This window comes from Oncorhynchus mykiss, chromosome 8 (genome assembly GCF_013265735.2).
Source record: "Oncorhynchus mykiss isolate Arlee chromosome 8, USDA_OmykA_1.1, whole genome shotgun sequence".
Lineage (NCBI taxonomy): Eukaryota > Metazoa > Chordata > Actinopteri > Salmoniformes > Salmonidae > Oncorhynchus > Oncorhynchus mykiss.
In genome coordinates this window covers 87876754-87894329 of record NC_048572.1, presented here as the reverse complement: position 1 = coordinate 87894329, position 17576 = coordinate 87876754, and the positions used below count along the sequence as shown (strand labels likewise).

General features: G+C 45.6%; 1 protein-coding gene across 1 annotated transcript in view; it reads left to right on the top strand.

Annotated features, from left to right (window-relative positions):
* Window positions 1–3104, top strand: part of LOC110530873 (twisted gastrulation protein homolog 1-A-like) — a 42780-nt gene extending 39676 nt beyond the window's left edge. The window contains exon 5 of the mRNA XM_036986655.1: window positions 2643–3104. Coding sequence (XP_036842550.1) covers window positions 2643–2824 — 182 coding nt within the window. The 3' untranslated portion in view covers window positions 2825–3104. The remainder of the gene's footprint in view (window positions 1–2642) is intronic.
* Window positions 3105–17576: the final 14472 nt, after the last annotated feature.

The window sequence follows — 17576 nt, the reverse complement described above, 5'->3', positions numbered from 1 at the left end:
ACCATAGAAATAGATTGGTTAGACTGTGGAACCACAGAAACAGATTGATTAGACTGTAGAACCACAGAAACAGATTGATTAGACTGTGGAACCACAGAAATAGAAAGATTAGACTGTGGAACCACAGAAATAGAAAGATTAGACTGTGGAACCACAGAAACAGATTGATTAGACTGTGGAACCACAGAAACAGATTGATTAGACTGTGGAACCACAGAAACAGATTGATTAGACTGTGGAACCATAGAAATAGATTGGTTAGACTGTGGTACTATATAAATAGATTGATTAGACTGTGCAACCACAGAAATAGATTGATTAGACTGTGGAACCATAGAAATAGATTGATTAGACTGTGGAACCACAGAAACAGATTGATTAGACTGTGGAACCACAGAAACAGATTGATTAGACTGTGGAACCACAGAAATAGAAAGATTAGACTGTGGAACCACAGAAATAGAAAGATTAGACTGTGGAACCACAGAAACAGATTGATTAGACTGTGGAACCATATAAATAGATTGGTTAGACTGTGGTACTATATAAATAGATTGATTAGACTGTGCAACCACAGAAATAGATTGATTAGACTGTGGAACCATAGAAATAGATTGGTTAGACTGTGGAACCACAGAAACAGATTGATTAGACTGTGGAACCACAGAAACAGATTGATTAGACTGTGGAACCACAGAAATAGAAAGATTAGACTGTGGAACCACAGAAATAGAAAGATTAGACTGTGGAACCACAGAAACAGATTGATTAGACTGTGGAACCACAGAAACAGATTGATTAGACTGTGGAACCACAGAAACAGATTGATTAGACTGTGGAACCATAGAAATAGATTGGTTAGACTGTGGTACTATATAAATAGATTGATTAGACTGTGCAACCACAGAAATAGATTGATTAGACTGTGGAACCATAGAAATAGATTGATTAGACTGTGGAACCACAGAAACAGATTGATTAGACTGTGGAACCACAGAAACAGATTGATTAGACTGTGGAACCACAGAAATAGAAAGATTAGACTGTGGAACCACAGAAATAGAAAGATTAGACTGTGGAACCACAGAAACAGATTGATTAGACTGTGGAACCACAGAAACAGATTGATTAGACTGTGGAACCACAGAAACAGATTGATTAGACTGTGGAACCATAGAAACAGATTGATTAGACTGTGGAACCACAGAAACAGATTGATTAGACTGTGGTACCATATAAATAGATTGATTAGACTGTGGTACCATATAAATAGATTGATTAGACTGTGGAACCACAGAAATAGATTGATTAGACTGTGGAACCATAGAAATAGATTGGTTAGACTGTGGAACCACAGAAACAGATTGATTAGACTGTGGAACCACAGAAACAGATTGATTAGACTGTGGAACCACAGAAATAGATTGATTAGACTGTGGAACCATAGAAACAGATTGATTAGACTGTGGAACCACAGAAACAGATTGATTAGACTGTGGAACCACAGAAATATCTTACTACGACTGTAGAACCACATGACTAGAATAGTATGACATAACAGAGGCGGCTGGTGTTCCTTTCAGTGGGAGATTCAAGGAGAGACGTGTATGTCAAAGATCAACTATCTGTTTAGACCCAGATGTACCTGTGCTAGTAAAACACAGGTTAAATAGAAGAGCTGTTACTTCTATACTATAGAACTGCTTTTTCTATACTATAGAACCGCTGTCTGATACAGCGGATGGTGTGTTCAGTCTGTGGTGATGGTGGTAACCTGTCTCTCCTCCTTTTCTGACTGCCGTGGGTTAATTGAAAGTGTATATTTTCTCTCTCTCTCTCTAGCAACTGAGATATATATATATATACACACACACACACACACACACACACACACACACACACACACACACACACACACACACACACACACACCAGAGTGGGTGGCATTGTCCTCAGTAATGAAAACATTGAGGGTTAAATATGACTGCTTTTTGCAGGTAGTTACTAACTACGGCTTTAAATATGTCTACATGGGATTACTGGAACGGCTTTAAATATGTCTACATGGGATTACTGGAACGGCTTTAAATATGTCTACATGGGATTACTGGAACGGCTTTAAATATGTCTACATGGGATTACTGGAACAGCTTTAAATATGTCTACTTGGGATTACTGGAACGGCTTTAAATATGTCTACATGGGATTACTGGAACAGCTTTAAATATGTCTATATGGGATTACTGGAACGGCTTTAAATATGTCTACATGGGATTACTGGAACGGCTTTAAATATGTCTATATGGGATTACTGGAACTGCTTTAAATATGTCTACATGGGATTACTGGAACGGCTTTAAATATGTCTACATGGGATTACTGGAACAGCTTTAAATATGTCTACTTGGGATTACTGGAACGGCTTTAAATATGTCTATATGGGATTACTGGAACGGCTTTAAATATGTCTACATGGGATTACTGGAACAGCTTTAAATATGTCTACATGGGATTACTGGAACGGCTTTAAATATGTCTACATGGGATTACTGGAATACTAGTTCTGTGTTAAACATGCTGTTACTAAGATAACTGACCTGTGCCCTATTTTCTCTCTGTATCCCTCCTCCCTTCTCCCCCAGATAACATGTGTACGGTGGTCTACTTTGACGACTGCGTATCCATCCGCCAGTGTAAACTATACTGTGAGTCGATGGGAGGGTCGAAGTACCGTTGGTTTCACAACGCCTGTTGTCAGTGCATCGGCCCGGAGTGTCTGGACTACGGCAGCAAGGCTGTGAAGTGCATGAACTGTCTGTTCTGAAGACTGACGGTGGATAGATCCATGAACTGTCTGTTCTGGAGACTGACACCATATATATGGACCAAACGCATGGGCGGCTCGAGGGAGGGGCTAGACGATGTGGAAGCCTCCTCAACACCCCATTAGGAACTCCAAAAATATTTTATTAATATATGAATGCATTTACACCGTGCCTTCGGAAAGTTTTCAGACCCCTTGACTTTTTCCACATTTTGTTACGTTACAGCCTTATTCTAAAATGTATTAAATCATTTTTCCCCCCTCATCAATCTACACACAATACCCCATAATGACATCACAATACCCCATAATGACATCACAATACCCCATAATGACATCACAATACCCCATAATGACATCACAATACCCCACAATGACATCACAATACCCCACAATGACATCACAATACCCCACAATGACATCACAATACCCCATAATGACATCACAATACCCCATAATGACATCACAATACCCCACAATGACATCACAATACCCCACAATGACATCACAATACCCCATAATGACATCACAATACCCCACAATGACATCACAATACCCCATAATGACATCACAATACCCCACAATGACATCACAATACCCCATAATGACAAAGCGAAAACAGGTTTCTATACATTTTTTCAAAAACATAAAATATGTATGACAAAAAAATAAAAAAACAGAAATACCTCATTTACATAAGTATTCAGACCCGTTGCTATGAGACTCAAAATTGAGCTCAGGTGCATCCTGTTTTCATTAATCATCCTTGAAATGTTTCTACAACTTGATTGGAGTCCACCTGGTGGTAAATTCAATTGATTGGACATGATTTGGAAAGGCACACACCTGTCTATATAAGGTCCCACAGTTGACAGTGCGTGTCAGAGCAAAAACCAAGCCATGAGGTCGAAGGAAATGTCCGTAGAGCTCCGAGACAGGATTGTGTCGAGGCACAGATCTGGGGAAGGGTACCAAAACATTTCTGCAGCATTGAAGGTCTCCAAAATCACCATCATTCTTTTTTATTTTTTTACCCCCTTTTCTCCCCAATTTCCTGGTTTCCAATTGGTAGTTACAGTCTTGTCTCATCGCTACAACTCCCGTACGGACTCGGGAGAAGCGAAGGTTGAGAGGCGTGCGTCTTCCGAAACACAACCCAACCAAGCCGCACTGCTTCTTGACACAATGCCCATCCAACCCAGAAGCCAACTGCACCAATGTGTCGGAGGAAACACCATACACCTGGCGACCTGGTCATCGTGCACTGCGCCCTGCCCGACACAGGAGTCACTAGTGCGCAATGAGACAAGGACATCCCTGCCGGCCAAACCCTCCCTAACCCGGACGACGCTAGGCCAATCGTGCGTCGTCCCATGGACCTCCCGGGCATCCGGCTGCGACAGAGCCTGGACTCGAACCCAGAATCTCTGGTGGCACAGCTGGCCTTAGAACACTGAGCCACCTGGGAGAACCGGCCTCCATTATTCTTAAATGGAAGAAGTTTGGAACCACCAAGACTCTTCCTAGAGCTGGACGTCCGGACAAACTGAACAATCGGGGGAATTAAGGGCCTTGGTCAGGGAGGTGACCAGGAACCTGATTGTCACTCTGACAGAGCTCCATAGTTCCTCTATGGAGATGGGAGAACCTTCCAGAAGGACAACCATCTCTGCAGCACTCCACCAATCAGGCCTTTATGGTAGAGTGGCCAGACGGAAGCCACTCCTCAGTAAAAAGCACATGACAGCCCGCTTGGAGTTTACCAAAAGGCACCTAAAGGACTCAGACCATGAGAAACAAGATTCTCTGATCTGATGAAACCGAGATGGAACTCATCTGGAGGAAACCGGGCACCATCCCTACGGTGAAGCATGGTGGTGGCATCATCATGCTGTTGGTATGTTTTTCAGCGGCAGGGACTGGGAGACTAGTCAAGATCGAGGGAAAGATGAACAGAGCAAAGTACAGAGAGATTCGTGCTGAAAACCTACTCCAGAGCGCTCAGGACCTCAGACTGGGGCGAAGGTTCACCTTCCAACAGGACAATGACCCTAAGAACACAGCCAAGACAACGCAGGAGTGGCTTTAGGAGTGGCTTTGAGTGGCCTAGCCAGAGCCCGGACTTGAACCCGATCGAACATCTCTGGAGAAACCTCAAAATATCTGTGCAGCAACGCTCCCCATCCAACCTGACAGAGCTTGAGAGGATCTGCAGAGAAGAATGGGAGAAACTCCCCAAATACAGGTGTGCCAAGCTTGTAGCGTCATACCCAAGAAGACTGGAGGCTGTAATCGCTGCCAAAGGTGCTTCAACAAAGTACAGGTAAAGGGTCTGAAAGGGTCTGAATACTTATGTAATTGTGATATTGAAGTTTGCAAAAATGTCTAACGACCTGTCATTATGGGGTATTGTGATGTCATTATAGGGTATTGTGATGTCATTATAGGGTATTGTGATGTCATTATGGGGTATTGTGTGTAGATTGATGAGGGGGAAAACTATGTAATACATTTTACAATAAGGCTGTAACGTAACAAAATGTAGAAAATGTCAAAGGGGTCTGAATACTTTCTGAATGCTCTGTATATTACAAGCGCCACTGCACAACAACCTACCCCTTTAGCCACCTCAGTGGCTCAGTGTAAGTTTCTGGTGTCATCACTGACCAAACCTGACCGACTAGTTGGTCCAATATGTTAATGATTGTGCCTAGATTCCTCTCGGTCAGCTATGTGACTATCACTGATATGGGTCTCTTTCACGTGTCTCTGAATGTAACATATTTTCTTTCCACGGATTATTTTGTATTATTATTATTATTATTATTATTATTATTATTATTATATTGTGTTGCTACTGTATGTTTCATATTTACATATGTACTTTATATCGATGATGTATTTTTTACAACAATGGTCCACTTCCCATCATATTTGTTGTCTTGTGGTTATGTGAACCCTTTCTATTCTGACAATATGGAACATTTATAAGACAGCAGTAACCAAAATGGAGTTGTTTGGAATTGTCAGAACAACGCTTTGTACACAGTCCACTGTCAACATTATAAGTTCTTAACTTCTACTTCTCACTAAATTACACAACACCTATAATTAGGGGTGTAGTTCTGCCGGAGCACAGAGGAGCGAAGCTCCCTCACTATAACTTCTAAGTAAATTATATTTAAATGCTACTAAAATTCCATGGGGAAAAAATGATAGAATGACAAACCAAATCAACATGTATAGCAGCAGCCAATAGATAAATGGTGGTTTCTTCCCTGTCTTCTCTCTGGTGGGGGACAGAATGAGAAACAACTTCATGGTTACTTGAAGTAAAATTCACCCTGTGTCTGCCTTGATGTTCATAACACTCCTCTTGCACAGTGGAACCCAGAACGACATGTGACCACTTGGTACGGCCACAGTTTTGCCAAGGACACCCAAATCAGAGTGACACTCTCTGGAAGTTGCTGTAGCCCTGCGTGGGATATTTAGCCAATATTGGCTATTGGTTGAGACGCAGGATCCATTCTAGCTCGGTATGTCAGGATGGGAAATTGGAAATGTGAATTGGGCCAAGTTGGAGGTAATGTATTGTGTTATAGTTAATATTGACATGCATTAATATACATCACCAAAAGCTTGATTTTTATGGCTGTTTTTAAAAAAAACGAATATATATAAAATTCGTGGTATCCAATTGTTGTAGTACCTTGTCTCATCGCTCCAACTCCCGTACGGGCTCGGGAGAGAAGAAGGTCGACGCACTGCTTCTAACACAGCGCGCATCCAACCCGCACCAATGTGTCAGAGGGGGCGACGCACAATTGGCCTAGCGTCGTCCGGGTTAGGGAGGGCTTGGTCGGTAGGGATCTCCTTGTCTCACCGTGCACCTGGCGACCTTGGTTAGCGCTCACTGCACGGCCCGCCACAGGAGTCGCAGGTGCGCGATGAGACAAGGAGATCCCTACCGACCAAGCCCTCCCTAACCCGGACGACGCTAGGCCAATTGTGCGTCGCCCCACTGACCTCCGTCGCGGCCGGTTACGACAGAGCCTGGGGGAGAACCCAGGGACTCTGAGTGGGACTCTGCAGTACAGCACCCTTGATAGCATGTTTTAATCTATGCAAATACATTATATGAATTCGATGAATAGTTAACCTCTGTTTTCTTTTATTCTGTAATAGGGTATATGTGTTGAAGCTAATCAACTCAAAAGTGTATTTATGTGTAAACTATACAATGCAATGAAATACCTTCTCACAATAAAGCTCTCCTCGCATATGCTCTCCTGGTTAAGTTAGAGCATATGCATTAGTGTATACATTTAGGCTATAGTCTACAAAATATCTGTATCACATAGTCTTAGGTCTATTAGATTATAGGCCTACTGCAAATAATTGTTGTTTGGTCCTGAACTGGTCGAATGGCGGAACCATCCTTCAACCATCCTTCAGCTGCCTATGTCTAATAGTCCTCTGTTCCTTCGTCTAATAGTCCTCCTTCCTTCGTCTAATAGTCCTCCTCTGTTTCTACGTCTAATAGTCCTCCTCTGTTTCTACGTCTAATAGTCCTCCTCTGTTTCTACGTCTAATAGTCCTCCTCTGTTCCTTCGTCTAATAGTCCTCCTCTGTTCCTATGTCTAATAGTCCTCTGTTCCTTCGTCTAATAGTCCTCCTTCCTTCGTCTAATAGTCCTCCTCTGTTTCTATGTCTAATAGTCCTCCTCTGTTTCTACGTCTAATAGTCCTCTCTGTTTCTACGTCTAATAGTCCTCCTCTGTTTCTACGTCTAATAGTCCTCCTCTGTTCCTTCGTCTAATAGTCCTCCTCTGTTCCTACGTCTAATAGTCCTCCTCTGTTCCTACGTCTAATAGTCCTCCTCTGTTCCTACGTCTAATAGTCCTCCTCTGTTCCTATGTCTAATAGTCCTCCTCTGTTCCTACGTCTAATAGTCCTCCTCTGTTCCTATGTCTAATAGTCCTCTGTTTCTTCGTCTAATAGTCCTCTGTTTCTACGTCTAATAGTCCTCTGATTCTACGTCTAATAGTCCTCTGTTCCTGTCTAATAGTCCTCCTCTGTTTCCTACGTCTAATAGTCCTCCTCTGTTCCTACGTCTAATAGTCCTCCTCTGTTCCTATGTCTAATAGTCCTCTGTTTCCTTCGTCTAATAGTCCTCTGTTTCTACGTCTAATAGTCCTCTGTTTCTATGTCTAATAGTCCTCTGTTCCTATGTCTAATAGTCCTCCTCTGTTCCTACGTCTAATAGTCCTCCTCTGTTCCTACGTCTAATAGTCCTCTGTTTCCTACGTCTAATAGTCCTCCTCTGTTTCTACGTCTAATAGTCCTCCTCTGTTCCTACGTCTAATAAGCCTCCTCTGTTTCTATGTCTAATAGTCCTCTGTTCCTACGTCTAATAGTCCTCCTCTGTTCCTACGTCTAATAGTCCTCCTCTGTTCCTATGTCTAATAGTCCTCTGTTTCTACGTCTAATAGTCCTCTGTTTCTACGTCTAATAGTCCTCCTCTGTTTCCTACATCTAATAGTCCTCCTCTGTTTCCTACGTCTAATAGCACTCTGTTTCTACGTCTAATAGTCCTCCTCTGTTTCTACGTCTAATAGTCCTCTTTTGTTTCCTACGTCTAATAGTCCTCCTCTGTTTCTACGTCTAATAGTCCTCATCTGTTTCCTACGTCTAATAGTCATCTGTTTCTACGTCTAATAGTCCTCTGTTTCTACGTCTAATAGTCCTCCTCTGTTTCCTAAGTCTAATAGTCCTCTGTTTCTATGTCTAATAGTCCTCCTCTGTTTCCTACATCTAATAGTCCTCCTCTGTTTCCTACGTCTAATAGCACTCTGTTTCTACGTCTAATAGTCCTCCTCTGTTTCTACGTCTAATAGTCCTCTTTTGTTTCCTACGTCTAATAGTCCTCCTCTGTTTCTACGTCTAATAGTCCTCATCTGTTTCCTACGTCTAATAGTCCTCTGTTTCTACGTCTAATAGTCCTCTGTTTCTACGTCTAATAGTCCTCCTCTGTTTCTACGTCTAATAGTCCTCCTTTGTTTCCTACGTCTAATAATCCTCCTCTGTTCCTATGTCTAATAGTCCTCTGTTTCTACGTCTAATAGTCCTCTGTTTCTACGTCTGATAGTCCTCCTCTGTTCCTACGTCTAATAGTCCTCCTCTGTTCCTACGTCTAATAGTCCTCCTCTGTTCCTATGTCTAATAGTCCTCTGTTTCTACGTCTAATAGTCCTCTGTTTCCTACGTCTAATAGTCCTCCTCTGTTCCTATGTCTAATAGTCCTCTGTTTCCTACGTCTAATAGTCCTCTGTTCCTACATCTAATAGTCCTCCTCTGTTTCTATGTCTAATAGTCCACCTCTGTTCCTACGTCTAATCTCCCACTCTAATCTAATCTAATCTGAGTTCCCCTGTGACAGGAATCCAGTCTCCCACTCTAATCTAATCTAATCTGAGTTTCCCTGTGACAGGAATCCAGTCTCCCACTCTAATCTAATCTAATCTGAGTTTCCCTGTGACAGGAATCCAGTCTCCCACTCTAATCTAATCTGAGTTTCACTGTGACAGGAATCCAGTCTCCCACTCTAATCTGAGTTTCACTGTGACAGGAATCCAGTCTCCCACTCTAATCTAATCTAATCTGAGTTTCACTGTGACAGGAATCCAGTCTCCCACTCTAATCTAATCTAATCTGAGTTTCCCTGTGACAGGAATCCAGTCTCCCACTCTAATCTAATCTAATCTGAGTTTCCCTGTGACAGGAATCCAGTCTCCCACTCTAATCTAATCTAATCTGAGTTTCCCTGTGACAGGAATCCAGTCTCCCACTCTAATCTAATCTGAGTTTCACTGTGACAGGAATCCAGTCTCCCACTCTAATCTGAGTTTCACTGTGACAGGAATCCAGTCTCCCACTCTAATCTAATCTAATCTGAGTTTCACTGTGACAGGAATCCAGTCTCCCACTCTAATCTAATCTAATCTGAGTTTCCCTGTGACAGGAATCCAGTCTCCCACTCTAATCTAATCTGAGTTTCCCTGTGACAGGAATCCAGTCTGTCAGGTGCGTGAATGAGGACCCAAAAGCGAATTAACAAAACAGAGTTTCTTTAATGACGAAACACACGTAGGCTCAGATGGACAGGCAGATTCCGACAGGACAGGACAAGGTTAGATGAACAGGCAGATTCCGACAGGACAGGACAAGGTTGCAGCAAACACGACGATAGTCTGGTTCAGGCATGAGTAACACAAACGAGAATCCGACAAAGACAGAAGCAGAAACAGAGAGAGATATAGAGACCTAATCAGAGGGAAAAAGGGAACAGGTGGGAAAAGGGGTGAACGAGGTAGTTAGAGAAGACAAGGAACAGCTGGGGGAAAGAGGGGAAGAAAAGGTAACCTAATACGACCAGCAGAGGGAGACAGGGTGAAGAGAAAGAACAGGAACAGGACACAACATGACAATACATGACAGTACCCCCCCACTCACCGAGCGCCTCCTGGCGCACTCGAGGAGGAAACCTGGCGGCAACGGAGGAAATCATCGATCAGCGAACGGTCCAGCACGTCCCGAGAGGGAACCCAACTCCTTTCCTCAGGACCGTACCCCTCCCAATCCACTAGGTACTGGTGACCACGGCCCCGAGGACGCATGTCCAAAATCTTACGGACCCTGTAGATAGGTGCGCCCTCGACAAGGATGGGGGGGGGGGGGGAAGACGAGCGGGGGCGCGAAGAACGGGCTTAACACAGGAGACATGGAAGACCGGGTGGACGCGACGAAGATATCGCGGAAGAAGAAGTCGCACTGCGACAGGATTAATGATCTGAGAAATACGGAACGGACCAATGAACCGCGGGGTCAACTTGCGAGAAGCTGTCTTAAGGGGAAGGTTCTGAGTGGAGAGCCAAACTCTCTGACCGCGACAATATCTAGGACTCTTAGTTCTACGCTTATTAGCAGCTCTCACAGTCTGCGCCCTATAACGGCAAAGTGCAGACCTGACCCTCTTCCAGGTGCGCTCGCAACGTTGGACAAAAGCCTGAGCGGAGGGGACGCTGGACTCGGCGAACTGAGATGAGAACAGCGGAGGCTGGTACCCGAGGCTACTCTGAAAAGGAGATAGCCCGGTCGCAGACGAAGGAAGCGAGTTGTGGGCGTATTCTGCCCAGGGGAGCTGTTCTGACCAAGACGCAGGGTTGCGAAAAGAAAGACTGCGTAAGATGCGACCAATAGTCTGATTGGCCCGTTCTGCTTGACCGTTAGACTGGGGGTGAAAGCCGGAAGAGAGACTGACGGAAGCCCCAATCAAACGGCAAAACTCCCTCCAAAATTGAGACGTGAATTGCGGACCTCTGTCCGAAACGACGTCTGACGGAAGGCCATGAATTCTGAAAACATTCTCGATGATGATTTGTGCCGTCTCTTTAGCAGAAGGAAGCTTAGCAAGGGGAATAAAATGAGCCGCCTTAGAGAACCTATCGACAACCGTAAGAATAACAGTCTTCCCCGCTGACGAAGGCAGTCCGGTGACAAAATCTAAGGCGATGTGAGACCACGGTCGAGAGGGAATGGGAAGCGGCCTGAGACGGCCGGCAGGAGGAGAGTTACCGGACTTAGTCTGCGCGCAGACCGAACAAGCAGCCACGAAACGACGCGTGTCATGCTCCCGGGTGGGCCACCAAAAACGCTGGCGAATGGAAGCAAGCGTACCCCGAACGCCAGGGTGGCCGGCTAACTTGGCAGAGTGAGCCCACTGAAGAACGGCCAGACGAGTAGGAACGGGAACGAAAAGAAGGTTCCTAGGACAAGCGCGCGGCGACGGAGTGTGAGTGAGTGCTTGCTTTACCTGCCTCTCAATTCCCCAGACAGTCAACCCGACAACACGCCCCTCAGGGAGAATCCCCTCGGGGTCAGTGGAGGCTACTGAAGAACTGAAGAGACGAGATAAAGCATCAGGCTTGGTGTTCTTAGAGCCCGGACGATAAGAAATCACGAACTCGAAACGAGCGAAAAACAGCGCCCAGCGCGCCTGACGCGCATTAAGTCGTTTGGCAGAACGGATGTACTCAAGGTTCCTATGGTCAGTCCAAACGACAAAAGGAACGGTCGCCCCCTCCAACCACTGTCGCCATTCGCCTAGGGCTAAGCGGATGGCGAGCAGTTCGCGGTTTCCCACATCATAGTTACGTTCCGACGGCGACAGGCGATGAGAAAAATACGCGCAAGGGTGGACCTTGTCGTCAGAGAGGGAGCGCTGAGAAAGAATGGCTCCCACGCCCACCTCTGACGCGTCAACCTCGACAACGAACTGTCTAGAGACGTCAGGTGTAACAAGGATAGGTGCGGATGTAAAACGATTCTTGAGGAGATCAAAAGCTCCCTGGGCGGAAACGGACCACTTAAAGCACGTCTTGACAGAAGTAAGGGCTGTGAGAGGAGCTGCCACCTGACCGAAATTACGGATGAAACGACGATAGAAGTTCGCGAAGCCGAGAAAGCGCTGCAGCTCGACGCGTGACTTAGGGACGGGCCAATCAATGACAGCTTGGACCTTAGCGGGATCCATCTTAATGCCTTCAGCGGAAATAACAGAACCGAGAAATGTGACGGAGGAGGCATGAAAAGTGCACTTCTCAGCCTTCACAAAAAGACAATTCTCTAAAAGGCGCTGGAGGACACGTCGAACGTGCTGAACATGAATCTGGAGTGACGGTGAAAAAATCAGGATATCGTCAAGGTAAACGAAAACAAAGATGTTCAGCATGTCTCTCAGGACATCATTGACTAATGCCTGAAAGACAGCTGGAGCGTTAGCGAGGCCGAAAGGAAGAACCCGGTATTCAAAGTGCCCTAACGGAGTGTTAAACGCCGTCTTCCACTCGTCCCCCTCCCTGATGCGCACGAGATGGTAAGCGTTACGAAGGTCCAACTTAGTGAAAAACCTGGCTCCCTGCAGGATCTCGAAGGCTGAAGACATAAGAGGAAGCGGATAACGATTCTTCACTGTTATGTCATTCAGCCCTCGATAATCTATGCAGGGGCGCAGGGACCCGTCCTTCTTCTTAACAAAAAAAACCCCCGCTACGGCGGGAGAGGAGGAGGGGACTATGGTACCGGCGGCAAGAGCTACAGACAAATAATCTTCGAGAGCCTTACGTTCGGGAGCCGACAGAGAGTATAGTCTACCCCGGGGGGGAGTGGTTCCCGGAAGGAGATCAATACTACAATCATACGACCGGTGTGGAGGAAGAGAGGTGGCCCTGGACCGACTGAACACCGTGCGCAGATCGTGATATTCCTCCGGCACCCCTGTCAAATCACCAGGCTCCTCCTGTGAAGAAGAGACAGAGGAAACAGGAGGGATAGCAGACATTAAACATTTCACATGACAAGAGACGTTCCAGGAGAGGATAGAATTACTAGACCAATTAATAGAAGGATTATGACAAACTAGCCAGGGATGGCCCAAAACAACAGGTGTAAAAGGTGAACGAAAAATAAAAAAATAAATGGTTTCGCTATGATTACCAGAGACAGTGAGGGTTAAAGGTAGCGTCTCACGCTGAATCCTGGGGAGAGGACTACCATCCAAGGCGAACAAGGCCGTGGGCTCCCTTAACTGTCTGAGAGGAATGTCATGTTCCCGAGCCCAGGTCTCGTCCATAAAACAGCCCTCCGCCCCAGAGTCTATCAAGGCACTGCAGGAAGCTGACGAACCGGTCCAGCGTAGATGGACCGACAAGGTAGTGCAGGATCTTGAAGGAGAGACAGGAGTAGTAGCGCTCACCAGTAGCCCTCCGCTTACTGATGAGCTCTGGCTTTTACTGGACATGAAGTGACAAAATGACCAGCGGAACCGCAATAGAGACAGAGGCGGTTGGTGACTCTCCGTTCCCTCTCTTTAGTCGAGATGCGGATACCTCCCAGCTGCATAGGCTCAGCACCCGAGCCGGCAGAGGAAGATGGTAGTGATGCGGAGAGGGGGGCAACGGAGAACGCGAGCTCCTTTCCACGAGCTCGGTGACGAAGATCAACCCGTCGCTCAATGCGAATAGCGAGTTCAATCAAGGAATCCACGCTGGAAGGGACCTCCCGGGAGAGAATCTCATCCTTTACCTCTGCGCGGAGACCCTCCAGAAAACGAGCGAGCAAAGCCGGCTCGTTCCAGCCACTGGAGGCAGCAAGAGTGCGAAACTCAATAGAGTAGTCTGTTATGGATCGATTACCTTGACATAGGGAAGACAGGACCCTGGAAGCCTCCTCCCCAAAAACAGATCGATCAAAAACCCGTATCATCTCCTCCTTAAAGTCCTGATACTGGTTAGTACACTCAGCCCTTGCCTCCCAGATTGCCGTGCCCCACTCACGAGCCCGTCCAGTAAGGAGAGATATGACGTAGGCGATACGAGCAGTGCTCCTGGAGTAAGTGTTGGGCTGGAGAGAAAACACAATATCACACTGGGTGAGGAACGAGCGGCATTCAGTGGGCTCCCCAGAGTAACACGGCGGGTTATTGATTCTGGGCTCCGGAGATTCGAAAGCCCTGGAAGTGGCCGGTGGATCGAGGCGGAGATGGTGAACCTGTTCTGTGAGGTTGGAGACTTGGGTGGCCAGGGTCTCAACGGCATGTCGAGCAGCAGACAATTCCTGCTCGTGTCTGCCTAGCATCGCTCCCTGGATCTCGACGGCTGAGTGGAGAGGATCCGAAGTCGCTGGGTCCATTCTTGGTCGGATTCTTCTGTCAGGTGCGTGAATGAGGACCCAAAAGCGAATTAACAAAACAGAGTTTCTTTAATGACGAAACACACGTAGGCTCAGATGGACAGGCAGATTCCGACAGGACAGGACAAGGTTAGATGAACAGGCAGATTCCGACAGGACAGGACAAGGTTGCAGCAAACACGACGATAGTCTGGTTCAGGCATGAGTAACACAAACGAGAATCCGACAAAGACAGAAGCAGAAACAGAGAGAGATATAGAGACCTAATCAGAGGGAAAAAGGGAACAGGTGGGAAAAGGGGTGAACGAGGTAGTTAGAGAAGACAAGGAACAGCTGGGGGAAAGAGGGGAAGAAAAGGTAACCTAATACGACCAGCAGAGGGAGACAGGGTGAAGAGAAAGAACAGGAACAGGACACAACATGACAATACATGACACAGTCTCCCACTCTAATCTAATCTAATCTGAGTTTCCCTGTGACAGGAATCCAGTCTCCCACTCTAATCTAATCTGAGTTTCACTGTGACAGGAATCCAGTCTCCCACTCTAATCTGAGTTTCACTGTGACAGGAATCCAGTCTCCCACTCTAATCTAATCTAATCTGAGTTTCACTGTGACAGGAATCCAGTCTCCCACTCTAATCTAATCTAATCTGAGTTTCCCTGTGACAGGAATCCAGTCTCCCACTCTAATCTAATCTAATCTGAGTTTCACTGTGACAGGAAGCACATCAGTTCCTCGAGAAACCCAGTTGTTATCACAGCATTCTGAAACACAGGTGTTCAGTAAGTGAACCAGGGTGTACTGAGTCCTTCTCAGGAAGAGGGTGGAAAAGGGGGGGGGGGGGGGTTAACTGACTGATACCAATGTTTTACTGCTGCATTTAACTACACACACACACACACGTGTTTGTTTGACTATTGTTGTAGTGACCAAACAATTAATTCACCTTTAAAATCATATTTTCCCTAAACCCTCAACCTAACCCTAAACCTTAATCCTAACCCTTAACCTTAATCCTAACCCTAAACCTTAATCCTAACCCTTAACCTTAATCCTAACCCTTAACCTTAATCCTAACCCTTAACCTTAAACCTAACCCTAAACCTTAATCCTAACCCTTAATCTTAAACCTAACCCTAAACCTTAATCCTAACCCTAAACCTTAATCCTAACCCTTAACCTTAATCCTAACCCTTAACCTTAATCCTAACCCTTAACCTTAATCCTAACCCTTAACCTTAATCCTAACCCTAAACCTTAATCCTAACCCTTAACCTTAATCCTAACCCTTAACCTTAATCCTAACCCTTAACCTTAATCCTAACCCTAAACCTTAATCCTAACCCTAAACCTTAATCCTAACCCTTAACCTCAATCCTAACCCTAAACCTTAATCCTAACCCTTAACCTTAATCCTAACCCTTAACCTTAATCCTAACCCTTAACCTTAATCCTAACCCTAAACCTTAATCCTAACCCTAAACCTTAATCCTAACCCTAAACCTTAATCCTAACCCTTAACCTCAATCCTAACCCTTAACCTTAAACCTAACCCTAAACCTTAATACTAACCCTTAACCTTAAACCTATATAGCCACTTTCCTTGTGGGGACTGGCGAAATGTTCCCACTTGTCATCATTTTCTTTGTTTTTTTTACTATCCTTGTGAGGACTTCTTGTCCATACAAGGATAGTAAAATCAAACACACACACACACACACTCTCTCTATCTTTTTCTCTTTCTCCTCTCTTCTCTCCCCCCTTTCCATCTTCTATTTTTAGCGCCAGTGATGTTTGCAGATGGTTGGGTGTCCTGTTTGCCTGCCTGCCTGCCTGCCTGCCTGCCTTCCTGCCTGCCTGCCTGCCTGCCTGTTTGCCTGCCTGCCTGCCTGCCTGTTTGCCTGCCTGCCTGCCTGCCTGCCTGCCTGCCTGTTTGCCTGCCTGCCTGCCTGCCTGCCTGCCTTCCTGCCTGCCTGCCTGCCTGCCTGTTTGCCTGCCTGCCTGCCTGCCTGCCTGTTTGCCTGCCTGCCTGCCTGCCTGCCTGCCTGCCTGCCTGCCTGCCTTCCTGCCTGCCTGCCTGCCTGCCTGCCTGTTTGCCTGCGTGCCTGCCTGCCTGCCTGCCTGCCTGTTTGCCTGCCTGCCTGCCTGTTTGCCTGCCTGCCTGCCTGCCTGCCTGCCTGCCTGCCTGCCTGCCTGCCTGCCTGCCTGCCTGCCTGCCTGCCTTCCTGCCTGCCTGCCTGCCTTCCTTCCTGCCTTCCTTCCTGCCTGCCACTGATGCTGTGTCCAGTTGGCGAGGAACAAACAGTAGTCTGTGAATCTGCCAACCACACAATGACGATTTGTTCATCTTTATTGTTATTGAGTCACGCGACCCTGTTACAGCCGGTAGACGCTGTTAGATCTGTGGAAGTAGTTGCGAAATAGACAACAGAAGACACAATTTGTATTATTATTTATTTATTTATTTTTAAATGTCACCTTTATTTAACCAGGTAGGCAAGTTGAGAACAAGTTCTCATTTACAACTGCGACCTGGCCAAGATAAAGCAAAGCAGTTCGAGACACACAACAACAAAGAGTTACACATGGAATAAAACAAACATACAGTCAATAATACAGTATAAAATAAGTATATTTACAATGTGAGCAAATGAGGTGAGATAAGGGAGGTAAAGGCAATAAATAGGCCATGGTGGCGAAGTAAATACAATATAGCAATTAAAACACTGAAATGGTAGATTTGACAGTAGATGAGTGTGCAAAGTAGAAATAGTGAGGTGCAAAGGAGAAAAATAAATAAATAAATAAATACAGTAGGGGAAGAGGTAGTTGTTTGGGCTATTTATACAATGAAGACGACCTTTGTGTGGAAGTTGTCAGTCATTTCATAATGTATCTGATCAAATATGAATGTTTTAGTTATTCATAAGTATATAGTTGAATACTCTTTTTTTTTTTAAGTTGATAAAGTTTGTCAAACTGGACTTGTAGTTGTAGTTT